Raw genomic sequence first — 21,621 nt, 5'->3', positions numbered from 1 at the left:
CCAGAGGGTATACCTGGTATAACCGTGTTGATTCTGCCGACAGGTGCTCTTTAAAAAGTCCAATATATTTTTATAGTATCTTTCCTGGCCATCTTGAAAAGATCTTGAGTACGTCCACCTTAAATCTTAGAGGTTGAACATGCAGGCTTCATGGGTCAATGTTAAGTCAATAAAGCCTCCTGTCATAATGACATTACAGTTCACTAAACCATAAGCATTTCATTTTTATGAAAATGTAATCATTAACCTAATGGGTTAATATTCATTTGTTGGTGACTGTTCCATCATTTATATTTATCGGAGACCTTAAGGGCTCTTTCACACGGGCGAGATTTCCGCGCGGATACAATGCGTGAGGTGAAGGCATTGCACCCGCATTGAATCCGGACCCATTCATTTCTATGGGGCTGTGCACATGAGCGGTGATTTTCATGCATCACTTGTGCGTTGCGTGAAAATCGCAGCATGCTCTATATTGTGCGTTTTTTTACGCAACGCAGGCCCTATTGAAGTGAATGGGGCTGCGTGAAAATCGCACGCATCCGCAAGCAAGTGAAAATAATAGCATTCTTAATACAGAATGCTTAATAAAATAGGGATGGAGGGGTTAAAAAATAAAATAAAAATTAAACTCACCTTATCCACTTGTTCGCGCAGCCCTGCTTCTTTTCTTTCTTCTTCTTCGAGGACCTGGAAGGAAAAGAACTTTTGGTGACGTCACTGCGGTCATCACATGATCCATCACATGGTTCATTACCATGGTGATGGTCCATGTGATGGATCATGTGATGAGCGCAGTGACGTCATTAAAGGTCCTTTTGCCAGGTCCTGAAGAAAGAAGAAAGAAGAGGAGATCCGCTACGCGATCAAGTGGATGGGGTGAGTTAAATTTGTTTATTATTTTTAACCCCTCAACGGGCATTTTACTATGCATTCTGTATTAAGAATGCTATTATTTTCCCTTATAACCATGTTATAAGGGAAAATAATGAAATCTACAGAAAACCTAACCCAAACCCGAACTTCTGTGAAGAAGTCTGGGTTCAGGTTTGGGTACCAAACATGCAGATTTTTCTCACGCTCGTGCAAAACGCATTAAAACGTTTTGCACTAGCGCGGAAAAATCGCGCATTTTCCCGCAACGCACCCGCATCCTATCATGCCCTCCCACGCGGCGCCCGTCTGAAAGAGGCCTAAGGGTTCGGCGACACAACGATGTTGCTCAGCTGTCGTGCCCAAGGATCGCAGTGGAGCAGTGCTAGCATAGAAATCAATGGGGTCGCAGTACAACTCAGACATCTGCTGTGATCACAACCCCAGAATTGCAAAAAATCCAGCAGTGTTAGATTCTTTGCGATTCTGGGGTTGTGACACACATGTCGCGCTACTACCCGCTGTGGCCGCAACATCTGGTGCATGACCAAAGATGGCCATGTAGCCGAACCCTTAGACCCTAAATGTTTTACAATTTGCCTTTGATTTTGTCCATTGAACATGTGATGACGACGCACGGGCTATGAACCAGTAATAAGCAATATTTTCAACATAAATGAAGCCCAGATTTCATATCTATGTAGTTGTGACTTGGTCCAAATACACCCAAGTATGTGAAAGGCTACCTGCACACATTGTAGATTACACATAATTTTTCATCTTGGATTTTTGTGCGAGAAACCCACAGCGTAATAGGGTTACCAGCAAAGTGTATGTGAGTTCACAAATCTAACGTACGCTTTTTTTTGTTCCATGAAAGGCAGATGGAGGAAGTTCCTTTCCTCCACCACACGAGACCAACAGGAAGTCTGATGTCCCAAGTGAAGGACTACCAAGTTGCCAACCTGCAACTTGGCTTCCCATTCTGGTGGAACCAACCTAGACTGTTAAGCTGGTCATAGACCTTTAATAGCACTCGTTTGGCCAACAGCTTATTCTCCCAACCCTTTCATACCAATCAGTTCAGCCGAGCATACAGTGAGGAGAAAGAGACACCTTCAATGGTAGGTTATCTCCCATGAGAACAAAGGTTTGGGCATTTTGAGATGCAACATACCCAATGCTTCCTTTCCCAGGCATCGTCTGTCAGGGAAGATTCAACACACTGTTGGCCGGTCTCAATGAAATAAGAGAGTTTGGCCAAGTCTGTAAAGAGATGCCTGGTTGGAAGCCTAGGCAAACACAGGAGCAAAGGAGGATCTCCCTATTGAACAGGGAAGGCGACTTGACTCTTGCAGGGACTTCTGGTTTAGAGGACTTTATGCCCCTATACTTTTCATATGGCATGCTACTCCCTTTTAGGAAAGGAAACTGGGTGGAGTGAATCATCCCCTGGAGGGAAATGGGAACTAAACTGTTCAGAGTCATCTATGGTCTACCAGCTCTTCCAATCAGCCCCCCTTCCCCAATTACCAAATGCACGTGTCTACATGCATTGAAGAATCCACTAGTTTCTCCTAATCAATCAACAAGGCTCTCCTCTGATCTATTCTGTCCTCCATAAAAGCCATGATAATAGTCGTAAATAAGTCACCCCCTAGTTCAATTACTTGTCATGTTATGGATGGATGGTGGACCCCTCACATGCCTTTGGTGTCTCAACTTCTAACGCACCAAGTGCACATTTACAAAGAGTGAGATTCCTGTGGAATCACGGGACTAATACAAACCATACTGTGGAGTAAACCAAAACAGACAAAACTATGTTAAAGCCCGGCTGGCAATGCTTTAAGTTTTGCAACTGTAAATGACGGCAAATAAAATCAACTTCAGTAGACTAAAGAGGGCTTTCATGCTGGTGGCAAATGGCCAGAAAATAGGAGAGAGGAGGCTGACCAGAATAAAAATAATACATCATCTTGGATAGTTTATTGCTCTCAAGAAGCCTATAAATGTAGATAGTCAACCCAATATTTTTGAAGACTGGGCCGCGACTACTACTCATGTAATATAGAGGGATTGAGTGCTATAAATGAAGGCCGTTGTGGATTTAGTGCAACCCACGAGAGCACGATTTCCTTTCATTGGTTTCTAAATAGTCATAAGTTACTTTCACAGACTTTGATTTTGTAGAAAAAGCAAATAAATCTGAGATGTCATTAGTATGGAAACATTCACAAAGCTTCATGTGATAAGTTCCAGGAATGGATCAGAAAATGCAAAAAGTTTACTCTTGCGCCACCTTGCCAGCAGGGGAATGCAGAGGGCAGGGATACTGCCTGAAGGGTCTTGAAGGCCATCTAAGAAGACTCTGGTATCTTAAATCATACATAGAAGTGTGGGTCCTGTTATGGATTTTACTTAGAGCCCTGTAGTTTCAAGTTACACCTCCATTTAAATGGGTTTTTGAATTTTTATACCACAATACAGCAAGTAGAACATCACTTGGCCAGACTGTTGAATGTTCTGGCTTAAAAATCGGGCATTGGATGGTCATGTAAAAAAGAGCAACTAGAAGGCCACAATTTTCCTCTATCAAGTAGTCAAGTTTAGAAGATCTGGTGGCAATCAGAGTATGTGTTTCCAGCACTTCTACTCCTGAGTGACAACTTGGAATCTCCATAGAGCATGGAGAACCAGCCTGGTCATCTACTGTTACTAACCAATATGGCCAACAACTAGCTAATACTAGAGTTTCCCTTTCATTTTCTTCTTAAAAATGGTCCTTTGCTAAAGTCCATTCTCAATCTTTCTGTGTAAAGCCTTAGTTTGCAATGAACATCTCCTATTCCGCTCAAGTTAGGGCTGATGGATGATAAATCAGAATCATGGTCTGGGGCAGTCAGGGTCAAGAAGTACCAAAAATTTAAGAGTTTAAGGAAACAAAAATTGATTGGCCTGCTCTCTGGGTGTTCTTAGATAGAGCCTGGGGTGATTTGGGTCATGCTCTGGTACAATTGGCAATTTTGTTACTCACAAAAAGTGAGTTGAGCACGCCACAGTTGAAGAGCGTTATAAAGTCTAACTTAATTGTAGACAAGCAGCATGCTGACATCCTATAATAAACCACAAACACATCCATCATTTTCCCTCCTCTCATTTCATTTCTTCATTTGAAGTCTTCTCTCGTGCTGCACCTCTGATACGAAACAATACATCACTCCAAGGGGCTCCTCCCCAACTTCACACCCTTCATACCACCTGATACAAATTTGCTCTATCCTTGAACCCTTCTCCTTGTCATTTATTACATAACACAATTAGTTGGAGGCCGCAAATGCTATGTTAATGCCTGAGGCTCTCAACTACATTGCCAAGCGTGGATTGATCTGAGGACAAAAGAGAGCGCTGAGGTTCAAAAGTGCTTTTATCTACTTTTTCCTGCCATAGTGTTTGTAAAATCAGGTTTAAGAGGAGAACATATTTTATCAATATTTGGCATATTCAGGACTTTCTTAATCCTTCCAAAACTATTATATTGTATCTATCAGACAGCATACAGTATTGAGTAATATTGTAATTACACTGCATTACTTGTCTTGTACAGAGTTGCACCCTGTATTATTTTCTAGAGCTGTATTCACAATTCTGCTTGATGCTGTTGGGAGCAGTCAGCAAGCATGTTATCAGACACATCCCTAAAAGCTTACTGATCTAGCAAAGAATGCCGTGAAATTTCTGTTTTGAAGACTGAAAGATTGTCAATGCTGCTCTTGAGTATAAGGGTGCATTCACACGACCGTAAGTGTTTTGCGGTCCGCAAATTGCGGATCAGCAAAACACGGATACCGGCCGTGTGCGTTCCGCATTTTGCGGACCGCACATGGCCGGCGCTATTTAGAGAATGCCTATTCTTGTCCGCAACCGGACAAGAATAGGACATGCTCCATATTTTTTGCGGGGCCGCGGAACGGAACAACGGATGCGGACAGTACACGGTGTACTGTCCGCATCTTTTGTGGCCCCATTGAAATGAATGGGTCCGCACCCGTTCCGCAAAATTGTGGAACGTATGCAGATCCATTTATATGGTCGTGGGAATGCACCCTAAAGTAAATTTTTGTAAACTCTGTACAATAACATTTTTGAGTTTTTTTGTGCCGTTATCGCTCCTAGAAATTTATGAATAAAACAGACAACTGGGTGTTACCATTGCCCTTGTCAAGGGAGTCTATTCCTAGAAAGGAAGAACTGAAAGTAGGGAAAGGAGAGGAGGAAGGAAGGGAACGGAAAGGGAGGAGGGAAGAAAGTAAGGAAGAAGCAAGGAAGGAAAGAAAGAAAGAAAGAAAGAAAGAAAGAAAGAAAGAAAGAAAGAAAGAAAGAAAGAAAGAACGAGAAGGGAAAAAGAATGAGAAGGTAGAAAGAGACAGAAAAAATTTGATTTAAAGAACAAGACAGAGAAAAAAAAGGAAGGAAAGGAAAGGAGAGGAAGAAAGAAAGAAAGGAAAAGGAAGGAAGGAAGGAAGAAAGGGAGGAAGAAGCAAGAACGAAGGAAAGGGAGGGAGAAGCAAGGAAGGAAGAAAGAAAGAACGAGAAGGTAGAAAGAGACAGAAAAAAATAGAGTCAAAGAACAAGACAGAAAAAAAAGGTAGGAAGAGAAAGGAGAGGAGAAGAAGAAAGAAAGGGAAAGGAAGGAAGGAAGGAAGGAAGAAGAAAGAATGGAAGAAAGGGAGGGAGAAGCAAGGAAGGAAGAAAGAAAGAAAGAACAAGAAGGTAGAAAGAGACAAAAAATAGAGTCAAAGAACAAGACAGAGAAATAAAAGGAAGGAAGGGAAAGGAGAGGAAGAAAAAAAGAAAGGAAGGAAGAAACAAGAACGGAAAAAAAGGAGGGAGAAGCAAGGAAGGAAGAAAAAACGAGAAGGTAGAAAGAGACAGAAAAAAATAGAGTTAAAGAACAAGACAGAGAAAAAAAAAGGAAGGAAGGGAAAGGAGAGGAGAGGAAGAAAGAAAGAAAGAAAGAAAGAAAGGAAAAAGAAGGACGGAAGAAAGGGAAGAAGAAGCAAGAACGGAAGAAAGGGAGGGAGAAGCAAGGAAGGAAGAAAGTGAGGGAGAAGTATGGAAGGAAGAAAGGGAGAAGTACGGAAGGAAGAACAGAAAAAAAAAGACAGAGAATGGAAAAAGAGACAGAAGAATAAAAGAATACAGTCAAATAACAACAGAGAGAGAGAGAGAGAGAGTAAGAAAAAAGAACAGGTGGAAGATAATGTAGAGCAATGTCTATTTAATCCTTGTATGGAGGAACAGTAGGAATGAGAACCTGCACTTGGCACTTGACATAAACCTGAGACAAGCTTCCTTCCCAGGGACTCTGAGCTGCTGTTCTCCCAGAGATGGGAGGTGAAGCCCGGCCCTGACAAGAGGGAAGGAAGGGAGAGAGAAGAGGCAGTGGAGAGGCCCCTCGTAGCGTCTCTGTGTGGAAGAAGACCACTGATTTATGCAGGGAACTGCTCTAGATACAAAGTGAAAGCAAACAGTATGAGATTTGTTATCAATTACAACAGATGCATGAAAGCAGCCTCACAGTCCAATTCTAAATATGTTTTCACAGTTGGAAGCTTGTGAGGTTACTTTCTATGTGAAGACGGAAAGTTTGAAGAATTTGATGTCACGCTTGCATAATTAATATACAGATGGCAAAAATGGTGACTATGGATACATAGTAAATTGAGATTTCCAGCTTGGAAATGAAAAAGACTATCAAGGACCAAAGTGATGTATACGTTATTATAACAACTACTCTTCTACACTGCATGGCAATATCCACATAAACGCAATATACATGTTTTTAAGTATAACCTACAAAGATCAAAATGAGGCCCCTTCCAACTGCTGCCTGACCCCATCACACACCATCTAAGCTTATGTCATGACCTGAGGATATTTCCTTCTGCACATCACTGTCCATCTTCTCACCATCTATTTAAACTTGGGTCAAGACCAACTTGGAATATAGCCCCTCTCCCCAGTGGAACCCTAGCAGTCTATGGCACATATACCCATGCTTCATTCATTATCACAGGAAATTGTAACAACTGGAATACCCCTTTAAACAATGCAAAACACTTGGAAGTGTAAAGATTAATTTTTCAACGGAAATCTGACGGGAAAGACCCTAATAACAGTGTGAACATAGCCTGAAACTTACATTCATTTTCTAGAACACATCTACTATAAATGCCAAATGTAATCTCTGTGAAAACACACATTAGGAGGTCCAGAACTGATTGACAAACTTAAAGGGGTGATCTGTTTAGGACAATCCCTAATTGTCAGAAGGTTCTCTTGACAAAAAGTTGATCATAAACTGTCCCTCCTGCTGGGACCTGGCAGTAAGTGTTCAATTTCTCTGCAGCGCCACCACAGGAGAAATTAAGCATTACACCAGCCATTCAAATCAATGGCTTGTCTGTGTAATGCAGGACGGGACAGGTCCTCCAGAGCGAGAGATGCTCTTTCTATCTGCTCTCCACTCTGGCCATGAGATTAGGATCCTGAACAAAGGACTCCACTGTATTAAAAGAGTCGGCCCAACTCGCACTTTGGTGGCATACCGCACCTATCTCTAGAACGAAAGCACACTACGCAAGCGCGGCCACCCTCCATTCACTTCTATGAGCACTGGCTCGGCTATTTCCGGAACTCCCATAGAGGTCAATGCATAGTGCACTCTCTATTCACTTCTATGGGAGTTCTGGAAATAGCAGAGTGCACTCGCTTGTCTCTTTTCAGAACTCTCATAGAAGTGAATGGAGAGCATGCCGTTTTCCTTCGCTTTGGGAGCCCCTCCCATTGGAGGAACCTGCACCTATCAGACATTGGTGGCATATCCTAGTGATATCCCCCCCAAAGTGCAAGATGGGCCAACCCCTTTAACTTAGAATTCCTTAAAGGGATACATGAAAATGAGTTTTTGAAACTGGACAAATTGCAAAAACAGCTGAGCGCACTTACTTGGCTATTTTCAGAGTTCCCGTAGAAGTGAAAGGAGCGAGCCATGCATGGGCCGCCAACCTGTCCATCAACACTAACTGCTAGACGGGGAAGGGGGGGGTTTCTCAAACGGTGGGGGCCCAAATTTATGGCATATCCCGTCTGGGTTATACATATGTCAATGTTTTAAGAATTTATGGTACAAGAAAGAGGCAACTTACACATAATACTTTCTGTTCCATTGGCAGGCGGCGTACAGGAAGAGGCGTTATAGTGATTGGTGCTGCTCCGGTGAAACGTGGACATTGGAGGAAGACTAGAATTGATGTCCGTTGAGGAGTGTGATTGATAGCTCTGCAAGGATGATAAACAAGGACCAGATTCAGCAATTCTTAATATAATGAGCACATTCACAATGACTGAACACGTTACATGCACAGCACATCCTTTATGTCTTCACTACGCCGTCCGACTTGCGGAAAGTTTCTTTGTAAGCATTCAATTTCCTTCATTATGTCTTTTCTTCTCCACCCTGGGCTATCCATTATGGTAGCTAATAGGTAATCTCACTCAGCAAACATCTCAGACACGTGTAAAAGCACTTAAAGGAGGCCTCCAGCTTTTGAAAAATAGTTTCCATTAAGCATAAGTCCTTGAGTCGTCCTTTTGTATGAAGGCTAAGAAACAACCAATATGGCCGCCATAGCAGCATTTCCAAAGGTTGCCACAAAAGTAGTTGGAAGCCTCCTAAAAACTGCTAAACTGAATTCAACAGAGGAGGACGACATAAAAGGTGAAGCAACAAGTACGTCAACTCCGCCATGCAAGGGTCAGTTGGGCATCCCGAATCAAGGGTCCATACTGACTACCTGGTGAAGAAATTCAATAAGTACTGATCTCTAGGTCCTGTCTTGGCCACTTTCAAGCCTTAGGTGCCATAAGGACCTGAAGAGGAGTATATATGTCTTATATTGCATTTTTACATTTTAATTGGTGGACAACCCTTTAAGTCATGATAAAAGACTGTCCTCCCTTTGGACAACCCTCAACTAATCAGAGCAAAGAGCCACTGCAAAGACTAGCTTTTGCTCTAGAAGACCCCCAACGTCTTGGAATTTTCAAGATGTTCTTTGATTTCATTGTGCGACATAGGGATGCCTAAGTAAAAGGGATTGTTCATGGTGGGCAACCCCTTTTAAGCCATGATCTTGCTAGTTCTTAATTAATTTGTAGTCTTGACGTGTAGAGTGAAAACTTCCTGATGGTTTGGGAGTCATTTATCCTCGTGACTGCGGTAGAGAAAAAAGAAAATGTAGGCTTTGCTTCTCTCTTCAAGTTTATGGATGTAATTCCATGTAAATCACTTCGTTTGTGGTTTGCTAATCCAACAGTCTTTACTGTAAAATCTAAAATCTACGTTTGTGCTCCCCTGCTGTACATCTTGTGGATTTAACAGTTTTATAAGACCATTTAATTTGCCTCTACTGCCTTTCAGGGAATAGGAGAATTCACTCTCTGCTACGTTTAAGATTGCAAACAGGGTTCTGTATGGTTCACCTGGCGGACTTATCTAGAACATTAGAACTAGTCATCTATCTTGATGCAGACCAAGACCTCGGGTCATCATAGATAGTAGAGACTTCTCGGTAGAAATGTGGAGGCATCTGCACATTATCTAAAGTATAATGCATTCCAACCAGATTTCCCTTACCAGCTCAGGAATCTGTCGGTCTATGGGGTTGGGTAGTTTTTCCAGAAATCTATCTGTCTAGCTATCTCATATCTACCTATCCATCTCATATCTACGTCCAAAGAACGAGGCAGCACTCCAAATTATCGTGAGGGGGTGATGACCCAATTTATTTCCCAGGCAACGTTTCGGCCTACTCAATGAGGCTTTTGTCCAATTTACAGTGGAGGAGAAGCCTGCCTTCCCTGAGGAGTTGCACCCTATTCACACCGTCTGACTGTGCTGCTGCTCTATCTGTGTTGTTGTATCTCATATCTATTTATCTATCTCATATCTATCTATCTATCTATCTATCTCATATCTATCTATCTATCTATCTATCTATCTCATATCTATCTATCTCATATCTATCTATCTATCTATCTATCTATCTCATATCTATCTATCTTATATCTAGTGCCGACTTTCAAATCATTTTAAGACAATTTACATGTACATCTTGGTTTCTGGACTGTTCGGCTCAGAGAGGCCACCTGCTAGAGCAGGAAGAACATCTCCAAAGAAGAAGTGATTTGATACGGTAAAATCCCCTTACCAAACGGTCATGTGGATGCAAGTTGCAGTAGCTGGTTGACTGTGGAATATGAGAAGAATTGCCCAACATCCCTCCATAACTTGCTTGGTTCATTCCACTCGAACTCCATGGGTCACTGCTATGGTGACCATCTAAAAATAGAGGACAGTCACCAATGAGAAACACGTCTACAAGAAGGAGAAATGCATGGGGAACGCAGCAATGTCAGGAGGAAACAATGTAGCAATATGCAATAAAACAAATAATAGAAAACAAAACAGGGATACGTTGCATACGCTGCACTACAGAAGGTATATGGCTGCCTCCTATCGCCACTGTATATCACTCATCTTCTATCGGGTTATGATAAGTCTGTACAACCATTATATACAGTGGCATGCAAAAGTTTAGGCACCCCTGGTCAAAATTACTGCTACTGTGAACAGTTAATCAAGGTGAAGATGAAATGATCTCCTAAAGGCATAAAGTTAAAGATGACAACATTCCCTTTGTATTTTAAGCAAAAACATTTTAAATTTTTTTTACATTTTGAAAATAACAAAAAAGAAAAAGGGCCTGAAACAAAACTTTGGGAACCCTGCATGGTTAGTACCTAGTAACACCCCCTTTTGGTAAGTATCACAGCTTGTAAATGCTTTTTATAGCCGGCCAAGAGTCTTTTTAATTCTTGTTTGAGGGATTTTCCTCCATTCTTCCTTGCAGAAGTCTTCCAGTTCTGTGAGCTATCTGGTCCGTCTTGCATGCACTGCTCTTTTGAGGTCTATTCACAGATTTTCAATGATGTTCAGATCAGGGGACTGTGAGGACCATGGTAAGACCTTCAGCTTGTACCTTCTGGAGATCATTTCATCTACACCTTGCTTGACTGTTCACAGTAACAGCAATTTTGACCAGGGGTGCCCAAACTTTTGCATGCCACTGTATCTAGATCTGGTCCTGGAAAAGCTAGGTGACAACCAATATAGACACGATTATAGTTCCCAGAGCTTTTTCTTCCAGAGAGGGAACTTGCAGCATGTGGGGCCCCCCAAAAAATCTGTGACAACTACACCAAACTATGAAGTCTCTGAACCCCCTCTGCAACTCTGCCTGCTGCATTAATAGGCAGAGATGGCATTCAAGACGTAGAACGGACACCAGAATAGCTGACACCCAGCTGTCCCAGAAACATATACAGCTATAGGGTAGCAATCACGCCTAGGCTCTGGTGCCTGAAGGGGCCCCTCAGCACATACTCTAAGCAGACGCGAGTATAATAATGACTCGTGATAGTTTGGGGTATTCAGGGTCAGAAGCTTCTGTTGGAAAATCACAGAATTGGCAGGAGGACAGAAAAAGACAATTATTTTACCTGCACCGACACACTGTAGCAAACTATCAGGATGGCAGAGAGATTTCTGCTGCTCGTGTACTACATCAGCAGCACAAATCTCTCTGCCTTCCTGATAGTTTGCTACAATGTATCAGTGCAGGTAAAATATTATATCAATCACGATTCTCTAGGCTGAGAAAATATGTAGCTATAAAGGGGTTTTCAGCCTGTGGATGGAAACAAGGATGTACCCATTCACTGACAGAAGGCAGAGATCTTGCAAATGGTAAAGAAAGGAAAGACAAAGAATAATAGAAAGTGTCATTATACAGTGAAAAACTCCTTTATAGAGGAGTGACGGATACAGTAAGATACTAGAGAACTGCTATATGTACCGCGCTGTGGACTACGTCAGCGCTATATAGAGAACGTGTCATTTTTGCTTTACCTTGCATGAAGAAGGAACTAGGGAAAGTGCTGGAAGCTGGCTTTGAGGATGGATAACCTGGTGAGTCCCTATTGTAGTCGGCAGTGCTTGCTGATGGGGCATAAACCTGAAAAAAAGATAAAAAAGAAACATAAAACCATAAGTATATAGAGAAGGTGATCAGAATAACCATACCATCAGTGACCTATAGAGACAAGAAGATACCCCATAGAAAATATAAAAATGAGCCCCATGTTACAGTCCTGGCTTTATACACCCCGGGCAGAAGGGCTCCCTATCCCGGCCAATTTAAAGAGGTTCTCCGGGAAGTAAGAGAATGAAAATTCTTAAATATTACTTTATAATAAATATATTCCCAAATACCTTGCATTAGATATAATGGCTTGTTTTGTCTAGGGAGCAATCATTAGAAGAAATAAAAATGGCCGCCGTCCGATTAGTGCAAACCAAACCTGTACCTGTCGTAATCACACAGAACTAAGCTAAAGAGCTGCCTCATCCTCCTCTCTGCTCTGCTTGTCAGGGATTATGGCCCTGAACTGATAAGATCTTCAGCTGAATCTCTGTAGGAATGGACAGCTCCATCCCTACAGAGATTCAGAGAAGATCTTATCAGCTGTATTCAGGATCATAATCCCTGACAAGCAGAGCAGAGAGGAGGCCGAGGCAGCTCTTTAGTTCAGTGTTCTGAAGTAACTTGTCCTGCTGTGTTATTAGGACAGGTGTTGTGTGTACTAATAGGACGGCGGCTATTTTATTTCTCCTAATGATTGCTCCCCAGACAAAACGGGTCATTTTAAGTAATGGAAGGTATTTGGGAATATATTTATAATTAAGTAATATTTAAGAATTTTCATTTTCTTCATTCCTGGAGAACCCCTTTAATGACCATTGGGACGATTTCCCATCCTTGCTAACAAGGTGGGTAGCCCGGAGAGGGGAGCCCTTCACAGGATCACGCCACCTAGTGGACAGTGTGATGGAACCAGCCAACTAGGGCCAGACCTCTCTGTCCAAGGACTGCCTATTAGCAGCATGATCTGTCTTTTATGGTAGAAGCGCCCTAACAAATCATATGGATCATATACTGTGAGTGTCAGAAAATCACTGCGGGTGGAGGGTTCCCCTGGGAGTCCCTGTGTTCTGCACATGTATGCACAAAAACTGCCACCCTGCAGGTAACTAAAAGTGAATTGTATAATAATTAAATGATGAAGATCCTGTACAGACCCATATACTGGCCCATAGATGGCAGTATTATATGTTATACTCTTGTACATAGAGGACAGTATTGTAGTAGTTATATTCTTCTACATAGGAGCAGTATTATAATAGTTATATTGTTGTACATAGGAGCAGTATTATAGTAGTTATATTCTTGTACATAAGAGCAGTACTATAGCAGTTATATTTTTATACATAGGTAAAAGTATTGTAGTAGTTATATTCTTGTACATAGGAGGCAGTATTATAGTAGTTATATTCTTGTACATAGGAGGCAGTATTATAGTAGTTATATTCTTGTACATAGGAGCAGTATTGTAGTAGTTATATTCTTGTACATAGGAGGCAGTATTATAGTAGTTATATTCTTGTACATAGGAGCAGTATTATAGTAGTTATATTATTGTACATAGGAGGCAGTATTATAGTAGTTATATTCTTGAACATAGGAGCAGTATTATAGTAGTTATATTCTTGTACATAGGAGCAGTATTATAGTAGTTATATTCTTGTACATAGGAGGCAGTATTACAGTAGTTATATTCTTGTATATAGGAGCAGTATTATATTAGTTATATTCTTGTATATAAGAGCAGTATTATAGTAGTTATATTCTTGTACATAGAAGGCAGTATTATAGTAGTTATATTCTTGTACATAGGAGCAGTATTATAGTAGTTATATTCTTGTATATAGGAGCAGTATTATGGTAGTTATATTCTTGTACATAGGAGCAGTATTATAGTAGTTATATTGTTGTACATAGAAGGCAGTATTATAGTAGTTATATTCTTGTACATAGGAGCAGTATTATAGTAGTTATATTGTTGTACATAGAAGGCAGTATTATAGTAGTTATATTCTTGTACATAGGAGCAGTATTATAGCAGTTATATTCTTGTACATAGGAGCAGTATTATAGTAGTTATATTGTTGTACATAGAAGGCAGTATTATAGTAGTTATATTCTTGTACATAGGAGCAGTATTATAGTAGTTATATTCTTGTACATAGGAGCAGTATTATAGTAGTTATATTCTTGTACATAGTAGGCAGTATTATAGTAGTTATATTCTTGTACATAGGAAGCAGTATTATAGTAGCTATATTCTTGTCTATAGGAGCAGTATTATAGTAGTTATATTCTTGTACATAGGAGCAGTATTATAGTAGTTATATTGTTGTACATAGAAGGCAGTATTATAGTAGTTATATTCTTGTACATAGGAGCAGTATTATAGTAGTTATATTCTTGTACATAGGAGCAGTATTATAGTAGTTATATTCTTGTACATAGTAGGCAGTATTATAGTAGTTATATTCTTGTACATAGGAGCAGTATTATAGTAGTTATATTCTTGTACATAGGAGCAGTATTATAGTAGTTATATTCTTGTACATAGTAGGCAGTATTATAGTAGTTATATTGTTGTACATAGAAGGCAGTATTATAGTAGTTATATTCTTGTACATAGGAGCAGTATTATAGCAGTTATATTCTTGTACATAGGAGCAGTATTATAGTAGTTATATTGTTGTACATAGAAGGCAGTATTATAGTAGTTATATTCTTGTACATAGGAGCAGTATTATAGTAGTTATATTCTTGTACATAGGAGCAGTATTATAGTAGTTATATTCTTGTACATAGTAGGCAGTATTATAGTAGTTATATTCTTGTACATAGAAGGCAGTATTATAGTAGTTATATTCTTGTACATGGGAGCAGTATTATAGTAGTTATATTTTTGTACATAGGGGCAGAATTATAGTAGTTATATTCTTGTACATGGGAGGCAGTATTATAGTAGTTATATTGTTGTACATAGAAGGCAGTATTATAGTAGTTATATTCTTGTACATAGGGGCAGTATTATAGTAGTTATATTGTTGTACATAGAAGGCAGTATTATAGTAGTTATATTCTTGTACATAGGAGCAGTATTATAGTAGTTATATTCTTGTACATAGGAGCAGTATTATAGTAGTTATATTGTTGTACAAAGAAGGCAGTATTATAGTAGTTATATTCTTGTACATAGGAGCAGTATTATAGCAGTTATATTCTTGTACATAGGAGCAGTATTATAGTAGTTATATTGTTGTACATAGAAGGCAGTATTATAGTAGTTATATTCTTGTACATAGGGGCCAGTACTATGTAAATAAGAATTTTTACTGCTTCTTTTACCTTGATATCAGTGGATTGGGTTGTTCTCTAATTCCCACAACTCTGCTTTTTTACTCATTTTAATACGTTATATTGCTACTTGCTAAGTTTATGGCCAGTAATCATAAAAAAAAGCCCCAACAGCCGAATTCTCTTAAACACTACCTCCTGGCTGCCTTAACTTTTTGCGTAGGCTGCCGGAACAATTCAATCATTCATATCTGCATAATCATTTGGGATTAGCTCCATTCAAGAGTGGCTTAATACTGGTTTATATTTTATTCTATTTTATTTTCCAGTCTACTCCCATGTAGTCCATAAAGAGGCGCATTCATGGTGTCTTCCTATTAAATATTTCATTCTTGGAACTGGTGGAACAATTGGCTAAAATATAATAAGCACCATATTATAACTCGCCTACCAAACGTTTCCTTCAAAGCCTCATGAAAAGAGACATTAAAACCTGCTTTCGAAGGAGACCACCATCATGCAGGGCGTGCACTGGGAGAGAATTTTTATTTATATTTTGGAATTTTTTTATTTTTTATTTTACGTGCCGTACCTTTAAAGCTTGCCAAAGAAACACATTTTCTGTCTACTTTAGCAGAACACAAAGAATTCTGCAGCCACTTCTAAATAAAAATAGTACATTTCTGCCTTGTTTATACCGTCTATAAACATCCCGCCGCACAACAAAGAGTCGGCATTCATACAGCTTCAGTTTAAGAGTTTGCTCTGTTTGGAGAAAGGGAAAAAAAATATACAAAAACACAAGCTCGTAATTTTTATTTTTATTTTTTTTTCTATTTTTTATTTAAGTCCTGTTTTCTTTCCCAATCTTTTTTTTTTTTTCCTTTTTAGAACGCTCCTCTTTCCAGATGGTCAGAAGACTGAGGCGCTGTCATCTCGGTGATGAAAATGGATACCCTCCTGCCTCCATTTTGAAGCAGGCAGCAGATCACAGAATTGGCAGGCTGCCTACTCTGACATTCGCTTGTCACAGCAAAATGAAGGGGAAAATTCCACCAATAAAAAGACATCTGCAACATTAACCAGTTCAGCGCCTGGGGGGATGGGGGGCGGTGGTAAAGCACTTGGCAGCGAGTCGCGAGCGCCGGGGCCTGGTCGGCATGAAAAGGTTAAAAATAAAATATTCCCCTATTGCGGTGATGAACACATAGAAATGATTAATTCTTTATGGGAACACATATCACGACGGCGCAATGTTGCTACCGCGTACTCGTAGGCGAATGAATCTCTGTGCGGATTCGACTACTATAATGGTCTATGGAAGACGTTTTTCGGAAATATTAAAAATGTCTGCATCTGGAATTTAAACATGGCGCCTGTACCTGGTGTAAATCCATTTAAGACCATCTTGTATATCGTTCTGACACTTTTGACAATTGAAAAAAAAAAATTGGGGTCATTGAGTGACATAACGAAAAATATTAGCAACCTATTTAAGTTTCTGTAAGTGACGTGAATGTGCCAAGGGGGCGAAGAGACGTGCTACATAATCTCGCAAGCAATTTTTGGGTGCATATGCTATGGGACTGAGACAAAGTTGGGATATTTTCTCACATTCGTTTTTTTTTTATTTTGTAAAAATTTCTTATAGATGACTGTGAGCCTAGATTACATGTGAAATACAGGCTTTTTTTATATTTTTAAGCCAAAAGTTGTCCATTTAGGCCTAATTTCCTTGCTACTTTTTGAATTCAATTCATTCTCAGTCAGGGCAGCATTTAAGTTATTGTTCACACATGGAGTTTTTGCTGCGTTTTTTTTAGCCAGTATTTTTTATTTTTTTTAAATGACAGGAAAATGCATTAAAAATATCACGTGGGAACATAAAATGATTGATCACCACAAAACTGCTGCAAAAGCCACATAATATTATTATTATTTTATTTAGTTTTTTTCATTTCTTTCCTTTTGATTTGACTCTCTAAGCCACTTTTCTTTCCCATTGAGTCACTTGCAGAGTATGAGGCAACTTAATGAATAAAATGAAGCATCCAGTAAAATTGTTTTCAATAAAAAAAACTAAAAAATTCAAAATCAACAGAACAAATCAAATAAGAGTGAAATATATATTTTTATATAATATGAAATTGTTATAAAAACACCACCACAAATGCACTGCCAGGAATGGACGTGCATACATCAAAAGGAGATTTTTTTTAAAAATATCTCTTCTGACCATGAGATTCTGATAAATTTTGGAGGATATGAAATATCCCCAAAAATATTTAAATAAAAAATTTTTTTTTAGTACATCTGCCAGCCCGCTAATAATAGGCCACAACTTCCTCTACCTCCATATCAGAAAATCATGAAAGAATAGACTGGCTTTTTATTTTAAGTAAATCAATTTTCTGTGACTAATTGTCTGGACATTATCCTGTTGGCCAGAAAAAAAAGACAGAATTTCACTTCCCAAACATTTCTTTGGTCTCATGTGAAAAAAAAAAAAAACAGACAGTGAAATCAATAGGAGAGATCAAAAGGTGACTGCGTCCAAAAATGTCCAAAAACATTGCGTTAGTTGCCCCTAGCAACCAATGAGATAAGCTGCTTTCGCTTCTCCCGTGTAGGATAACCATTATAAAAAGTGATTTGAGTGGTTGCTATGGTAACTGTGGGGCAGATTTAAGCTGTGTAAAATGAAAAGCTGCCTTTGCTGCCCATGGCAACCAATCACAGCGCAGCTTTTGTTTCTGAAGAGCAGAATGTGAAATGAGAGCTGCGCTGTGATTGGTTGCTATGGGAAACAAAGGCAGGTTTCAGGAATTGGCCCTTATATTGAGGCCTAAAGTGGCTGAAATGTGTACCTGTGTAATCATCTCTATGAAACATGATACAATACAACTTTATGGCTGCTGTTAAACATGGGGTATAATACCGACGCATTTCAGCTTCTATATCATGGCAATAAAACGGGACCATAGGAACCACTTAAAACTGTCCGTAAAATAAACTGTCCACAAACAGCACCACACCTGTTCACAGGTTATATGGGGTATTGCAGCTCATTCCCATTCCCTTCAATGGAGCTGAGCTGCAATATCAGACACAAATCATGGACAGGTGCACCCTTGGGAACGCCCCCCAAATGGGTATAGACTACTCACTTATGGGTGGGGCTTATGTGAGGGGGGGGACAGCTCAAATTTGCAGAGACTGCCTCTGAAAATTAGTGACAGTTCCTGCAAATTCAGGACTGTTTACAACTATGCAGGTGTTGCACTGGTTTTTGAAGAAAGCTGCCATGTTTTTCTAATCCTTTAGGATCCCTTTAAGCGGGTCCTCCTACACCCATCATATGGCTTCTGACACTAGTAGTCACGCAGAGTGGGAGCCGCTCTTCATGGTCCCTGCTCTCGCCCAAAAAAAAAAAGGGTAGTTTTTGATTGTGGGGCACACACCCATACGGCTGTGTAGAGTGAGATGTATCAGGACAGGTCCAACTGAAGAGCTTGGATAGGTCAGACTGCTCTGTGAGTATCTGATTTTAAAGGGGTTATCTACTTTTCACAACCTCTTAACACACAATAAGGTCCCCAATGGGGTAATGGCGGAACCCTATAATCAGCATATTCTCAGGAAAAGTGAAATCAATAGGCGGTTCTCCTCTTTGTAGGTGCGGGGGGGGGGGGGGGGCTAGGGGGTGCTCCCCTTTTACATCTACTGTATATGCCCAACAGAAATTTTCTAAAGCAGCTATCCCCTTTAAGGCCTAGCTATCCACTGTCATATTTTTTTTTATTTGCTAGTTTATTAAAGCTAGGCATATATACCTGAGTTAGTCTGTCAAGGATTGTCAAAATATCTGTAATTACCTTATAGTAACAGCTTTCATTAATGTCCTCTGTCCTTTTCCACTGCTCCCTTAAAAGATCGTTGCTATGGCTTGTCTGACTTCCCTTTAGTATAAACAGAAGACAGAGGGGCGGTCCTCCACACTCCATGGCTGCTTTAGGCTTTAGAGTGAGGAGGCGTGTCTCTCAGTAATCCAATCTGATTGGCTGGCAGGGAGCTGCTGGCTACAGCAAGTGTGTATGGGAAGTGAAGGAAGGCAGTTTTGGCCTCAGAGAACTGGCAGAGGAGCCATCTTGAGAAGGTCCTCATATTGTAAATGTTTAAACAGCCGTAACTAAGGGAAAAACTCAAGGAAACAGTGGTATGTGAAGAAACTAAAGATTGCTTTATGCATAATGCTGCTGCAGCAGTAACATATGCTAAAATTGATTTTTTTTTTATTAAAACATTACAGTTACCCTTTAAGGCTCAGTTATCATGATTTTAAAGGATTAATGCAATTTTTTTATTTTTTCCCCATAGGGACCAATGGAAAACTTCATGAAGCCATGCAGCTTCCTCATATAGCACACCAGAGATGTGTGTGTAGAGCCTGCCGGTGGGGTCTGATGCCGTATGGCGCCTCACCTTTCTTATGAAATTGCGTGTATGCAGAGGTAGAGTAAGGGCCCATAGATTTCGCTAGGTACCAAATTACAGATCCGTAGGGTCGTGTGCCTGAGGCCTATGACTCAGTTCACACCAAATTTAGGATTTCCGTCTTTGTTTTGTGCTTTTAAACATATACTGTAACCTTCCATTGATTTCTGTGGAGGCTACGTATGTCAAAGGAACGTGAGAACCTCTACTACATGTGACAAACTCTGCCGCACCTGAATATCGTAACGTGGCTGCAGAGATTTACAAAGCGATCCATAATAATCAGTCATATCATTATGTAAAGTACATTAAGATCACAGAAAGGTAAAACGTCCCACGTTAGGGGTTATTTGGGATTATCTGCCATGGGACATGCGGACTAAGAATACCTGCACTGCAATGAGCGAGGAAATACAGGAATGAAAGTGTTAATTCTCCCCGGTATCTACTGTTCCCCAACATATCTCATGGCCTACCTCCTATTTTCCTGCAGGATATGTTGGGAGTTATAGTTTTGCAACAGCTGGAGAGACACAGGTTGGAGATCGCCGGATTATTGAATACAAGTGGACATGTACAGATGCAGCAGAGCTAAGTTTGTCATTAGAAGGCTCAATGGTATTGCGTTCTGGGTGACAACCAGCATACTCTCAATATTTGCCATTTTAAGCCCAGACGTATTACCTTGGGAACACCCCCAAAACTGCAGGTCTAAGGGATTCACTATGGCAGAACTAGGCAGAATTCAGGGTCGGGTGACGAGCAGTAAGTTATCGGGAACTGGAAAGAAGATGATGACTGAAGAATTTATATTTAGCGGTGAATTTTTTTTATTTTTTTATTTTTGAGGGAAAGGCTCCTTGAGACAAATAATTGTTGCCTTAAAGAGGCCACCCGCTCTCAGAGTGTAATAACTCCATTATGCATGGCAATAATGTTAATTAAGAGGCACAAAGACAAGTGGGTGTTCTTGTTTTCCAGAAATAGCATTTCTCCCACCGGTTGAGAACGTGGGCAGAACCGTGATTACAAAAAGCTGCTGCGGGTCTTAAAAAAAAGAGTTTGGGATAATGGTATGGCTGTTTCAGGCAAGTGACCCCACGCCTCTGCACGTGTGGCCCCTAGCCTCCCATCTCCATGCCTTATAATAAATTCATCGTCATCTAGATGGTTAATAATGATGACCGGAGATGACCTACATGAGCTTGGGTCATCGGGCACGCATACCATACAGACAACTGCTAACACGGGATCTATGGATGTAGGGACTCCAGCTCCTTCCAATGTGAACTTGGGAAGGCCATCAAAAAATGGCCCAAAGGTCCACCCTTCTCGCCTACAGGAAGGTGAATTTCTGTAACTCTATCCTTGCCGAATTTGAGATTGGCTATGGGGGCCACCTCTGTAAGCACCATAACCAACATTTTTGAGGTTAGATTTTTCTTGTCCATTTCTATTGTGGAGATAAGCTCCACCATCTTTATCCAGCAGCTACTTATCTCCAGTTGCTTCAATACAACCATACGTTCCCTTTGGACATTGCCTAAAACATCATTGTGGTCAACTTATCACTCCAAATGGATTGCTTGCTTGGGTCACCTAGTTGGACCTTCAGCCCATGGACCTTGGCTTGAAGGACAGAACTGCAAGACAGAAATAAGCTTCAAATTTCAGCCTTTCCCAACTTCCACTAAGGCGGCCAGAATGAGAAGCGCAGTTTAACGCCAAAGTACTATTGGTGATGCTGCCTAGGTGGCAATGGGGCATTTGCCCCCTTCAGACATCAGGACTCTTGAGCATCTGCAAAGTCTTCAACCCTTATAGCATCTCCACTGCCTGACATGTCCACATATTT

At 40.4% G+C, this 21,621-nt stretch overlaps 1 protein-coding gene across 14 annotated transcripts in view; it reads right to left on the bottom strand.

The window, feature by feature from the left end:
* The window catches only part of TCF4 (transcription factor 4), a 384,023-nt gene that overhangs the window by 41,577 nt on the left and 320,825 nt on the right, over positions 1-21,621 (bottom strand). For all 14 annotated transcript variants that reach the window (XM_040421039.1, XM_040421032.1, XM_040421035.1 and 11 more), the window contains 3 exons: positions 11,909-12,014; positions 10,149-10,279; positions 8,085-8,217 (listed from right to left, as the gene is read on the bottom strand). In XM_040421039.1, coding sequence (XP_040276973.1) covers positions 8,085-8,217; positions 10,149-10,279; positions 11,909-12,014 — 370 coding nt within the window. The remainder of the gene's footprint in view (positions 1-8,084; positions 8,218-10,148; positions 10,280-11,908; positions 12,015-21,621) is intronic.

Source organism: Bufo bufo, chromosome 2 (assembly GCF_905171765.1).
Source record: "Bufo bufo chromosome 2, aBufBuf1.1, whole genome shotgun sequence".
NCBI lineage: Eukaryota > Metazoa > Chordata > Amphibia > Anura > Bufonidae > Bufo > Bufo bufo.
Note: the sequence above shows the minus strand (reverse complement) of the source record. Positions and strands in the feature narration are given on the sequence as shown.